We start from the raw sequence: 13,190 nt of genomic DNA on the forward strand, positions 1-13,190 counted from the left end.
GGGAGAGAGAGAGAGAGACTGTGGTAATGAATCAAATAATTAAACTATGTGTGTTTTGTTTTTGTGTATGGACAATGACATGATTAACATAATTTTTTGCCGCCCCTCTTAGCTTGATTTCGCTTGCATGGCCCCACGCCATTCCAACGGCACTTGTTCATATACATGTCATGTGTATACATACAGACACATATATATGGCCATGGCCCAGCGTGACCTAAAAAGCTTTCTTCTCTATCAACGGCTACATTATGGGCAACTGCAAAATTTCATTGCCATGTAGATATAAGAATTATTAGAACAGCTATGTTGTTCGTGTATCTTTTTCCAATATGAATTTGAACATTTTTATCATATCTCTAGTCCATCTCTCTCTCTCTAAAATATTTTTTTCTTCTCAAGCAAAAAGTCTGGAGATTGAGTGATCTAATAAGCCGTAATATTATCATTGAAATTTAAATTTGAGTCAAATTTAATTTCACAAAATTATTCTTTTTATTTTTCTCTTAATTATATAATTTTTGTACGAATTGTTCTACAAATAATATTTCTAATGGCAACTAAGCAGCAACACCAGGGTCTACTATACTGTTTTTGCTGTTCTGTCTGTCACAAGTTTGGCGAGGGATATTAATGATTATGGTCCCCTGTGTTTTACCAATGGGACCTCCTTACTCTTTCCACGCATTCAACTTTATCTTATTTTATTTCGTTGCACATGGGAAACTAAAATAAAGACGACAATTTTCAAGAGTACATTCTTATTAATTACGATCTGTCAATTCATATTGAATATATTAGATCAATGTATTTAAGCCTCTGAGTTTCGTACATATAGATATAATGATTTTCTTATCATATTTATTTTAGAATGTGTGTCCATTTAAATAAAAATATAGATATATATAAAATGTCTTTAAGTCCAACTAAATTTTTATATTTGTTAAAAAAATATCTCCCCTACACTTGCAGATATTCTTTAATCTCGCCATAGAGGGGATAGTTTCACAATATTATTATCATATTTTTTTATTTGTAAAAATTAAAAATAAATACAATAAAATTTATAATTCACGCATAACCAACTGAGTTAGAGTTAGACCTATTGCTCCTTGATTTATCAGATTATAGGAACCAATGAATAAATTTTATGGACCTAGTTATAAAGTTTAGATAATACGAACCGTTGAGTAAAAAAACAAAGATTATATGAACCTATATACTTGGATTTTATTAAAAAAAATGGAGATCTAATTCAACTTGAATATATTAATAATAATCAATTAGTAAATTAACATGTGAAAAAAAATTACTATTTTACTGTGTGCTAATAGATGTCACAATGTAAAAATTACAGAACGAAATTTGTTATGTTTTAATTAAAACTCTTGCAAACTAGTATTAGAAATTTAGAACTTATTAACATTTGTCTTCAACTAATACCATTTGATTAAGAGAAAGATGTCAAATTGTGTATGGGAGAGAGAAAGAAAGCACTAGCTTATTAATACCTTAAAAGATGTTTTTCTTTGAAAAATGGAATTCTCTAGACTAGGAGGAAGTTGCATTTGAATTTACCAGAAGTTTTGTTTTAAAAACATGACCAACACCGTTGAACTTCAGTTTTGAACTGAAGCATCAAAGTTAGTGGCTAAGAAATATTAGCATAATAAAATTGTAAGAGATTAAGATATATTATCCTGAAAACAAAAGAAAGTTATCAATAATTATTTTCAGTACTGCAATTATTATGAATTTTATAAAAATAAGAGTAGAAGTAGTTGTTATCTTTGTTGGATGACGAAGACGTGCCTAAAATCAAATGGATTTTGAACACAGTGAGGGTCCTAGTGATCCCAGCCACAAGTTTGAGGTTACTTATTGTAATTGATTATAAAAATTAATAATTTATTGGGCAGTTAATTAAATCTTATGTCATAACTATTTCAACCTGATTTTTCAAATCTTATTTCAAGTTAGTATGTGGCTATAAAATTTATGTTTTGCACTATTTGCACTTCGACCCACACACCTACCACCAAATATAAACATAAATATTAATTTAAACCAAAAGAATATGCAAATTATTTGTCTTAATTGAGAAGCCGTTGTGAGAAAACTCCGAAAATAAAGTCCTGCCTTTATTTTTTCTTTCCTCTTTTTTACTTTTTCATAACAATTCAAATTTCTATCATGTTGCTCTCTAGCTTTAGCTTGAGCATTAGTTCAAGTATTTTAAACAATGTAGTGGGGAACTAGAAAAGGTTTTTAATTCAATTTTCAGTATATAAAGCAAATAGTTTTATTTTTGTATTATTTTTTTATCAGTCTATTTTTGTATTATTACATACACAAATATTAAATTATTGTATGAATATATATATATATATATATATATATATATATATATATATATATATATATATATATATAATTCACATAGTTTTACTTTCCAAGGTTGATTAGACACAATTATTTATGCATATACACCTGTTATGTTATAAATACTTTATCAACATTTTTATCACATCATATTATTTATTATATTTATATTTATTTCTCTTTTTCTCTCTAAGTGTACAATAGCATCAGGTGTTCATAGATTTTTTGCATTGTAAAAGAGTAAAAAGAATATAGGAATTTTGTTAATTATTGTTTTAATAAATACAATTGTTAAAACATTAATAAATAAAACTTATTATTATTATTTTATTATTATTAAAATTACAGTGAAAATATTCTATAATATTAAATGTTACAATTTCTAATAAAAATAAATAAGTTTTTGGCCATCGTCCTTAGCGTAGCAAATCTATTATATATAACTTCTATACCGTTATTGGGAGGAAATTTTCCAAGGCAATGGGAGAGGAACTAAGAAATCACAGAACATTTTCACATGCATCTACATATAAAAAAATTCATTCATTAGCTTAAGTGCGAAAGTTTATGCCCTAATAAAATTAGAATAACGAAGAATTATTGGAAGTCACCATTGATCATGATTAATTATAGTATACATTGATGGATGCCAGGCTGACCAAATTGTATGGGACCAAAATGGTTGGTCCTCTTTACAGAGTAGCTGGGATTAGAAATACGTAGTACGTGGACTTAATTTTCCAACCACCCTGGTATATAACATCAACATATATGGACCAGCAAATATTAACATTAGTATTAGGCTTGTGATGATGAGAATTATAGGGGAAAAGCTGGACCAGCAAATATTAACATTAATATTAGGCTTGTGGGGGAAAAGGGTGGAGGGAGATGATGGTGAGAATTGACATGCAATGCCATACCCTACCTCTAATTCAGTGCATACTCAGTTTAATCCTATTCTTTTACTCGTGCATCTTGTGCATAATTATTTGATAATCAAATTAATGAATGACTTGTGAACGTCGTATATATGATATTGGTTTTTTTAATATAAAATATAATGTTGTGGCAGAGAGAGCACCATGTGTTAAACACTTTGTGATGGATATATAAAATTATTTTCTTTTTTGGTTAGTATGTGTAACTTAAGAATTGGAGAATGACTATTTCACTGGACGGTGGCTGTATTAGAAGTTTTAAAATTTTAAAGTGCATTTCCATGAGCTAAGCTTTGCACTTTAGCAGCATTGATTGTCTTGGCTTGTGCATCTGATATAGGCGTTTGTTTCTGTTTCTTAAATGAAAAAAAAACGTGTTTTAATTAAAAAATTCTAGAAAAACAGTTATATGTTTAATTTATATTTTACTCCATGATTATCAAAATTCTCGAATTAACTTATTAATTTTTATAAATTTATGAGTTTACTTACTTTCTAATAATTGACTATGTTTTTAGTAAATTTAGGATAAATTTGATAGACTTGATACAAACACGTTAAACTCTCGAATTTACTATCGAACCAATAAATTAAAAAAATTAAATCAAAACATAAGTCGTTTTCAATTATTTTATGTGCATTTGGGTTCAACATACTTCCATTTAATACATTGTTCATGCATCAAAGAACTTTCATCTCTAACAACACCAAATTCTTGTTCTCCAACAACATCAAATTTTCGATGAAAATATTTTACCACTATTATCATATCTACAAATTATTATCTAATAGTGGTGCATTATTATATTGATTATTTAAGTATTATTAAATTTATGATTTACTATTTTATTTTATTATGTTGTTGAAATATTTAATTATTATATTATTTATAGATATTTTATTATTATTATTTATATATAAAGTAAAGTTTTATGGGTTTACAAGTTGAGTTTATAAATCTTTGACAAGTGACGAATTTACATAAATTCTCAAAGTTGATAACTTTAATTTCATATGACTCATCCTTGAATTACAACTTAAAGGGTACCTCTATGTTTTTTTGCCTTTTTTTTCAGACACTTCTTTTTAAAATGATTTTACAAATTTAATAGATTTTGAATGATAAATTTGATTGTTGCGTAGCATATAATTTATTTAGGGTCCAACTGCTACAAGCATCCTTCTGGTCAGTGGAAAGGGGTGTACCTGTAAAGGTTCGAACGCTCAAGCTAGTAAAACATGATTGTGCCTAAAAATGATGGAAGCACTTCAATTCAACTTTTGTAAGTATAATTCCTACATAACGCAAATAGTCATATTTGTAAGGATTTTGTTTCCAACTCTTCATTGATGGTAGAATTTGGTTTCCAACTTCTGAGTATTGAAATTGAACATTCCTATACACCTTCCACCCACATTTCCAGCCCCTACAGAACATAACTGTTGATTTGAATTCATGTACATCCCATTGTATTTTTTAATGAACACCCACTTGACCCGTTCTAACCTCGTCTCTCCTTACACCTTAGCTTGCAATCGAGTTAAATACTGTCCAAATTCAAAATATAACCTTCCACAAGGATAAACAACAGCAATTCGAGGGAAACCTATCAGGCTCTTAGATGGATTAATTGGCATACCAAAACCCATCAAAAACCACATGCCACATTATTGCACATGTACATTCCATATAGAATACAAACTGCAACTAAAATCCAAAAACAGAATACATCATTTATTAGTAGCGACTAGCAAATAATAAGAAATTTGCAAGTTTGCAACTCCAAACAATTACATCTGGCCATCTTTACACAAGCTTATAAATGGACATGTCCATTTCCTATGAGAAAGGGAGCGGATCACTTCTCAGCAAACAATTACACCAGTCACAATTTGTTAACCAATTTCACAAATTTTTAATCATTCCTTATGTATGTTTGCTCATACAGCATCAGGAAATGCATAATATAATGCAGCAATGTCAGGAGTTATAAGATTGATTTGATAATTGAGAAGGAGGGTTGAAGAGTTGAAGGGAGAAGAAAAGAGAAAGATTGTGGGTTTGAATCTCTCCACTAACATTCTAAAATAAAACTAACAACAATATTGGCTGATAAAAAAATGATGCCACAATGTCCAACAATGAACTGTTTCATATGATAAAAAAAAGTTCAACTACAGAAAATGGATTTTCCACAGCAACCATCACCCATGGAAGAAAAAACTTAAAGCCAAATGTCAATAAATATTTACCAGTGTAATGACAGACTCAATTACAGGACACACTACCTGAGCAAAACCATCACCCAACAGGCCCAACATAACTCAGAAAATAATAAGAACAACATTTCAGACGTCTTTTGAAATTTAATATATATTGAAAATGTAACTGATAATGATTCTTAAAACAAGACAATTTTTTATTTCACAAATCCACACGAGATAAGTCAGTGCGGGTATGGAAGAGTATCAACAGAGCTGATTTGAGCTCATCATATCTGCACACGAGCAGATGCTTGGCAATACTTATTTAAGACGGTTATGATTTTCCTATATGGCCTTGAAACCATCAAGGTAAAGTTTATCAAAATAAACTGATAAGAGAAGCACTTAGAAAAAAGTTTATTAAATCGTTGTCCTTAATCCAATCCCCGTTACCCCTCCTCAAATTGGCTCTACTCAAAACCCAAAAGAGAACATGCCATTGGTTCCATAGGCCATTGGGAATGTTTTCATTTTTCAAAGGCCAGTAAACTAAACAGCACAACTCCTAGATCACAAGTATGAGACACATATAAAATAATTGATAATCAAGGAGATTGAGCACAAGTGATTAATGTGCTGAAGTTAAAGTTGAATTATTCGAATAGTATCCGAGTTCAACCTTTAGCAAAAACAATTTTTTATCAAGCTTTACTTATTTTCTAATCGAATTTTGGATTAATCAACATCTTTTTTCCATGATGAATTGAAGGCTTAAAGACAAAAAAAAAAAAAAAAAATATATATATATATATATATATATATATATATATATATATATATATATATATAATAGTTGATAACAGGATGAAACTGACATTGACTCACCGGATTCATAACATCACGGTAGTGGATCCTTTGGTAAAATGACCATTCTAAAATCCACCCATTTTCATTATTTGCCATTACTCCCAACCAGCTTTAACCCCACACCCTTTTATCCCCTCTTAACTGTGTCTAAACTCGTTGCCATCATAGTATTCAAGTTCAAATATAAATGTTATGTTGTTGATATGATCACAATCTTCACCTGTTCTGTCAAATTCGCTGAGATCATGATACCAATATAGCAACTGATCTGATCATCTGAAAATTCCAGTAACAGAAGAGAATCTCAACCCTCTGAGAATTTCACGCGCTTTCTTAGCTGGTTCCTAGTGGGTTCCCATGTCGCACATCCTGTTGGTTACTTTACTAGAATTTTGTATCCCTAAGTTTCTATGAATTTAACCATTTATAGATCATAAAGAGTGTGACGAACAATGCAGAACTGTTTTCTTATGTTTGGACTTGGAGACCTGTCAAAGAAACAAGAGAAAAATAACACTACTTTTGGCCGTGCAATAGATGCCTTGGTTGTTTCAGTTCTTCTTCCTTTGACTAAGACGCATACATGATCCAAATTCCAAAATGTATCTTAATATTAATCATACATTCTCATATAATTAAAAGTCGTTAACTTTTACCAAAAGTACTTCTAGTCTCTAGAAGTGATGCTTAAGATGTTACACAATTAGTTAAAAAAGTAAATCTTCTCAATGATAATGCATCAAAATTAATCTCTTTTATATTTCCTTCTGATTTTATTTTAGATGTTCATCGTTCTCAAAATGCTTCCCAACTTCAAAGTTGTAAATATATTGAAAAAAATTCCTATGTGAATATAGTAATAATGTAATTAAAAGAAGTATTAGAAATATGATGAACAGATAAAAGAAAAAAAAGTATTTTTGTGATACATAATGAAAATAGAAGTTAATAACATTCTAATTGTTGTTACCACAGTTATTAATATTTTTGTGATTAAAAAAAATTGACTGATAATTATTTTCAACAAGACCATCAATTCTGCAATAAAATTGGTCCTGCCGGCAATGCAAGAGAAGTCATAAAAAATAGGGAAAACGGTGAATATTCTTAGATAAAATTAATAAATTTCAAAAACAATGTTATTTGGTACGTACGAGAGTTTCCACATAAGAATTGGCATAGATGTCTCCGTTTAAAACAGGCAAAAAAAAATTATATATTTAGAGAAAGCAAGAATAAATTACATGTTACAATTACTATAACATTTTTATAATTTGATATAAAATATTATTATATGATTTTTATTAATTGAACTATTGAATTATATTTACACATTAACAAAAATATGTTAAAATTAAAAAATAAATAATCAAATAATTTATATTTTAATATATTTTAAAATATATATTATATTAATTTTATCCCATATAAACAAATTAACAAATAATTTTGAATTATAAGTTTTAAGAAAACTGACATTATAAAATGTTATAATAATTATCAAAATTACAACATAATCTACACATAAATTTTACAGTACTATTTTAAAAAATTATTATTATTAATATTTCTACACATAATAAAAGAACATTATCTACTTAATCCTTGCATTTCTTTTCTAATATATAGAGATTTTTCCCAGCAATGATGATGCATGAAGTTATAAGTCAATTTTGAATGGCAGTATTCCCAATTAAAATGTTTTCAAATCGGGGAAATTATTTAGATTTCATGGACAAGTTTTTCACGGGCACGCACTCTGAAGATTATCCTACGGCAAAGAAAGTTGTAGTGTATATGAAATCTGTTTTTTTTACTATTTCATGTCACTGATTTTCCTAATTTTAAGACAGTAAATTTTAAACATTTATTTTCACTCCTTTCTGTTTTATTTGAAAATAAAAACAGTCAAACTAAACAACACCTAATATTTTTCAACTTCATTCATTTATTTGTTGACAATGAAGAAACAATTCAATAGTTAAATAACAATGCATACCCATAAACATCGTATTAACAAAAAAAAATCCACTACAGCTGAAACTGATCAAGTCCCACACTAAATGGCACTACCAAGAGTTTCAAAATATCTATCTATTTAATGATAGGAGCAACATCAACGGAACAATTTGGTCTTTGTTCCACATTTAGTTTTTCCACAGTGAAAACACTACCATTGTCATTTAAGATTTACCACCATCAAACAACTATTTTTAGCTTGAAATGGAGTTAAATAATAAACATGTTTAAAATAAATCTTTCTACAAAGGATAAACAATGGAAATTCCATCAAAATCTAAAATGGAGAGATAACATTTCCTAATAAAAGAAAGCTGCAGGATCTTTTCTCAGCAAATCATCACCAGTCACAAACTGTACACCAATTTCATAATTCCTCAATCATTCACTACGCACGTTTGCCTCGTACAATATTGGGAAACGCATAACATGATACACCAACATTTGAGTGCAGAAAATGGACATTCCAGAGCCAACAAAAAGTTCAAAAAAAAAAAACAAGTTTATGATTAACATGATACAAAAAATTCATAACATGGCAACAATCAACTCTTGTATATGATTAACAAAAAGTAAAAGTTCCAGAGCAGAAAATGGATTTGATACAGTCATCATCAACCATGCAGGAAAAAACATAAATCAAAATGTCAATAAATATTTACATTTACCAGTGTAATGACAGACCTAGTTACAGAACATTGTCTAAAAAACGCATCAGCCAATATGCATAACATAACCACCACAAAATTTTAGAAAACATCTCAAAGATCTTAAGAAATTCAATACAGAATTAAATGCATCTGACAATGTTTCCTAAAACTAGAAAAATTTAATATGTAATTCCACGTAAGAGATAGTCAGTGGAGGTCTGGAAGCATTTCTACAGAGCTGATTTGGGCTCATTATACCTTTACTCCAGCATACGCATTGCAAAACTTTTTTAAGAGGGCAAGGAAGTTCCTATAAGTACTTTCAACTAGTAAAGATCAAGTTCAAGGTTATCAAAATAAACTAAAAAGATAACAAAACTTGCTTATAGATTGCTTGCCCTTAAACCAATACCCAATTACCCATCCACAAATTCACTGTATTTGAATCCCAAAGAAAACATTCCACAGACTCTAAAGATCATTGGCAATGTTTTCAACAACCATTCTTATCCCAATTAACAATTCGTAGCCCCATAGTCACGAGATGAGACACGTAGTTGACAACAGGATATCCCAAATAAATTTGCGCCAATCGAGTAAATTTTAACAAAACCGAACGAAAAAAAAGAAGAACTAAACCAGCATTAGCACAAGAAATTAACAGTCCAAATAATAAAATAATTCCATTTAACCTACAAACCAGCCCTCATTTCTCTACTCAACAGTGTAATGGCAAATCCCGACTTACCTAGCAAAAACTCTTACCAACACAAGGGGTAAACAAATATACGCATAAATGCTAAAATCCATTAACAAAATTATATCGAAAAAATATCATAATGTGAGCAGAGAAAGAAACTAATCAGCCCATAATAATAATATCTCTCGAAACCATCATCTAAATTATCCAAAGCGGTAAAATAACCTTAAACAAAACGTTCGATAGTTCCCCCAAATTTATATTAAAAAGAACACGAAACGATCTGAAGAAAGACAAAAGAAAAAGAGAGAAAGAGAGTAACAAAGCCTTCCTCCTTAATCGAGAGGGACCTCAACATCACCATCGGTAATCTCCTGCTGCAAGTCCTTGGGATCCTTTCCATCAACGGTGCATCCGACGGAGACGCACGTCCCGAGAATCTCCTTAATGCTGCCGCTGAGGTCCTTCGCCATTGACCTCGGCCTCATAACCCTAGCGATCTCGATGACGTCGTCTAGCGAGATGTTGCCGTTGTGCTTGATGTTCTTCGTTTTCTTGCGGTCGCGCTCGGGCTCCTTGAGGGCCTTGATGACGAGCGCGGCGGCGGATGGGACCACCGTGACCTTGGCCTGACGGTTCTGCACGGTGAGCTTGACGGTGACGCGGAGGCCCTTCCAGTCCTTGGCGGTTTCCTTGGCGATATCTTCTCCGATCTTCTTGGGGGAGAGACCGAGGGGACCGATCTTCGGGGCGAGGGAACTCGCCGCGCCGACCTCACCGCCGGTGACGCGTACGAAGACGTCGACGATCTGGGAGGGGTCGAACTTCGGCGGCATTCTGAAGCGATGATCGAAGAGGAAGCGGAGAAGAAGGAGTGTCAGGGTTTGTTAGCCAGAAAATGAGGCGAAGCAGAGTGCAAAAACAAAGAGAGGATTATATATATTAGAGATTAGGGTTTTTCCTTATTCTCAAACTGAAGGCACTATTTGGGCCCAAATCTGACCGGATCCACGCACTTTTCGTTTATCGGGAATATGGGCTTGTATTTTTTGTTTATTGAAAAATGGGTTTCTGTTTTTTTTAGGTAGTTACTATTTACAGTCCACTTATCACTAATACACTTTCCTTCCCAATTTTTTTTTCAACCTACCCATTAAACACACTCCCCCTCCATCTCTTTCTCCTTCTCATATAACTTCTGGAAAAAACACATTCCCCATCTCATAAGTCTCTTTTGAAGAAAAAAAAACACCATCATCTCATATACACTCGTTTATCCTTCTTCCTCCATGCCAACTTTTAAAATTCCATGCCAATAATGAAATAAACAGACACTTGGGAATGCAAAGATAAAATGATGAATCATGTAGTCACACACCTTAGCAGACTTTCTACACAAACGATCAGCCACAAAACCAAATTTATCAACATTGAAATCTGCATCATAAAGGCCAAAATTGAATTTGAGAAAAACTTTCACTGATAGTTTTGCTTATTCGTGGAAGGTAACAAGGACAAAGCATAGGTGTTTGCACCATGGAAGGCAACAAGGATGTGCGTTGGAACAAAGATCGCACCCTATATTCAATAGAATTGTGTAGAGCCTTAACCATGATTTACCTTTCCACGTGTGAAAGCCTCAGTTCTTACTCCTCCTTCGACGTCAACAAACATTTCCCATTTCATGTTTAGTTAGTTAGGAAAATTAAGGGGAAGAGAATCTTCTCTGCTCTGGATCTTGGCGATTAATTTCATGCGGAAGAAGAAGGGGTTAAAAGCAATCGTAGTTCAATTTCCAAGGAAAGGGGTTTTTGTCGTCACTCACTCCACCATTGATGGTCTCACGAATGCAATGTTGGTAAGGGACCAAGGGAGTAGGAACATTTACTGGGGTAGTTGTGGGGAAAATAATGAAAAGGGGGAGTGTCTAAGTAATAAGGAGTGAAAATAGTAGTTGCCTTAATTTATTGTTATTTGACGAGTTTCGGCCCATAACCAAAACAAAAGCTACTAGTATAATCAATCAATTAATATATTGCACTAATTTATTAATTTTGATATTAGGAGTTAATTATTTGAATAAATCAAATAAAATTTGTTTGTTTCACATGAATCATGACAAATGGATTTATATCGGTAGCCGGTAAAATGTAAAAAAGATTAAGGCTGTTAAATCAATTTTAAAAGCAATAACCATCACTCGGTAAGAGGAATCTTAATAAGACTCCCACTTGTTATCTCTCCGAAAAAGGAAGAAGAACCGCACCATCTTGATGTTAATGAAGTCGCTGGTTTTCAAGATCCTGGCTTAGGTGCTTCGGCCTTTCTTTTGTATAAAGCTCTTATTCTTGATACTAAAGTCCACTAATCAATGGATGCAATATTGTTGGCCCTTCCAGAGTTGTTGATTTCGTGAGTGGCATATATACAAGTTAAATTCAAATATATATATATATATATATATATATGCCCCCTGTAAGAAAACTTTCAATAAAATAAGAACTCCAATCAATCACCGTTTGAATGATTTGTCAGGTATTCCACATTTTAACAAAAATGATATAAATTTTAAACTTTAGTCCCTACCCCTAAAAGGCATAGAAGGGGCAAAAGCAAAACGTTAAATGCGATAATATAATCAATGTTTAACATGTAATGGCTAAGGCACACACTAGCTTAGGGTAGGACCCTCCCTGTCTCGCATAATTTATAATTCTTATCCGTCACAACAGGGTACATAATTTTTTTTTTAATCTTCTATACATTGCTTTGAAAGTTATAGTAGGCTATTGTAGTTTCATATTCATTTTACCAGTCAAATGCTTATCCATATAAATTATTAATTTCATAATTAACTTGAGTATATTAACCAGTGTTATAGTTCTGAAGGAGCCGAAGAAGAGCTCTAAAAAAAGGAACCTAAAAGGAACATATGATAAATGATATTACTTGATTCATTTTTTATATTAATTATTAATCGTGATACGATCTCCTGGATCTAGGTATAAAGCAAAAATACGTGTACTGTTATGCACCACTAGTCGCATGAAATGAAATGTTGTAATTAGTGTATTTCGTCCGTACGTTCTAAACTTTTAAACCTTTCACAAAAATTTCAAATTGATTGATGTTTTTATTTTTTAAAGGAAATATTTAAATATTTATTTCAATTTTGTTAAATAATGTTATCTTATAAGATTTAATAATACATTTATTGAAATTATGAGAAAAATAAAAATATTTTAGTAAAAATAATTCCTAATGAATATTAATTTTCTTAAAATACTTACTTTCTTAATTGATATGTATTTCTTAATTGATATGCATGAAAAAACCTTAAATATCAAATATCAGTCATGTTTTGAGACTGAGGAAGTATTACTCAATTTTTGGTATCTATTGTGCATGAGAAGGTCAAGGGCCCAA

The 13,190-nt window shown here is 31.2% G+C and overlaps 1 protein-coding gene across 1 annotated transcript; it reads right to left on the reverse strand.

The window, feature by feature from the left end:
• Positions 1–9,849: 9,849 nt before the first annotated feature.
• Positions 9,850–10,688, reverse strand: LOC114380385 (60S ribosomal protein L12-like). The gene has a single exon (XM_028339404.1). It carries the CDS (start codon positions 10,598–10,600, stop codon positions 10,100–10,102), a length of 501 nt encoding a protein of 166 aa, XP_028195205.1. The 5' UTR covers positions 10,601–10,688; the 3' UTR covers positions 9,850–10,099.
• Positions 10,689–13,190: the final 2,502 nt, after the last annotated feature.

The sequence above is a fragment of the Glycine soja genome, chromosome 12 (genome assembly GCF_004193775.1).
Source record: "Glycine soja cultivar W05 chromosome 12, ASM419377v2, whole genome shotgun sequence".
Classification (NCBI taxonomy): domain Eukaryota; kingdom Viridiplantae; phylum Streptophyta; class Magnoliopsida; order Fabales; family Fabaceae; genus Glycine; species Glycine soja.

What these genes read in the sequence shown, in the direction of transcription:
- LOC114380385 (XM_028339404.1), bottom strand. Translation starts at nt 10,600, where the DNA reads ATGCCGCCGAAGTTCGACCCCTCCCAGATCGTCGACGTCTTCGTACGC.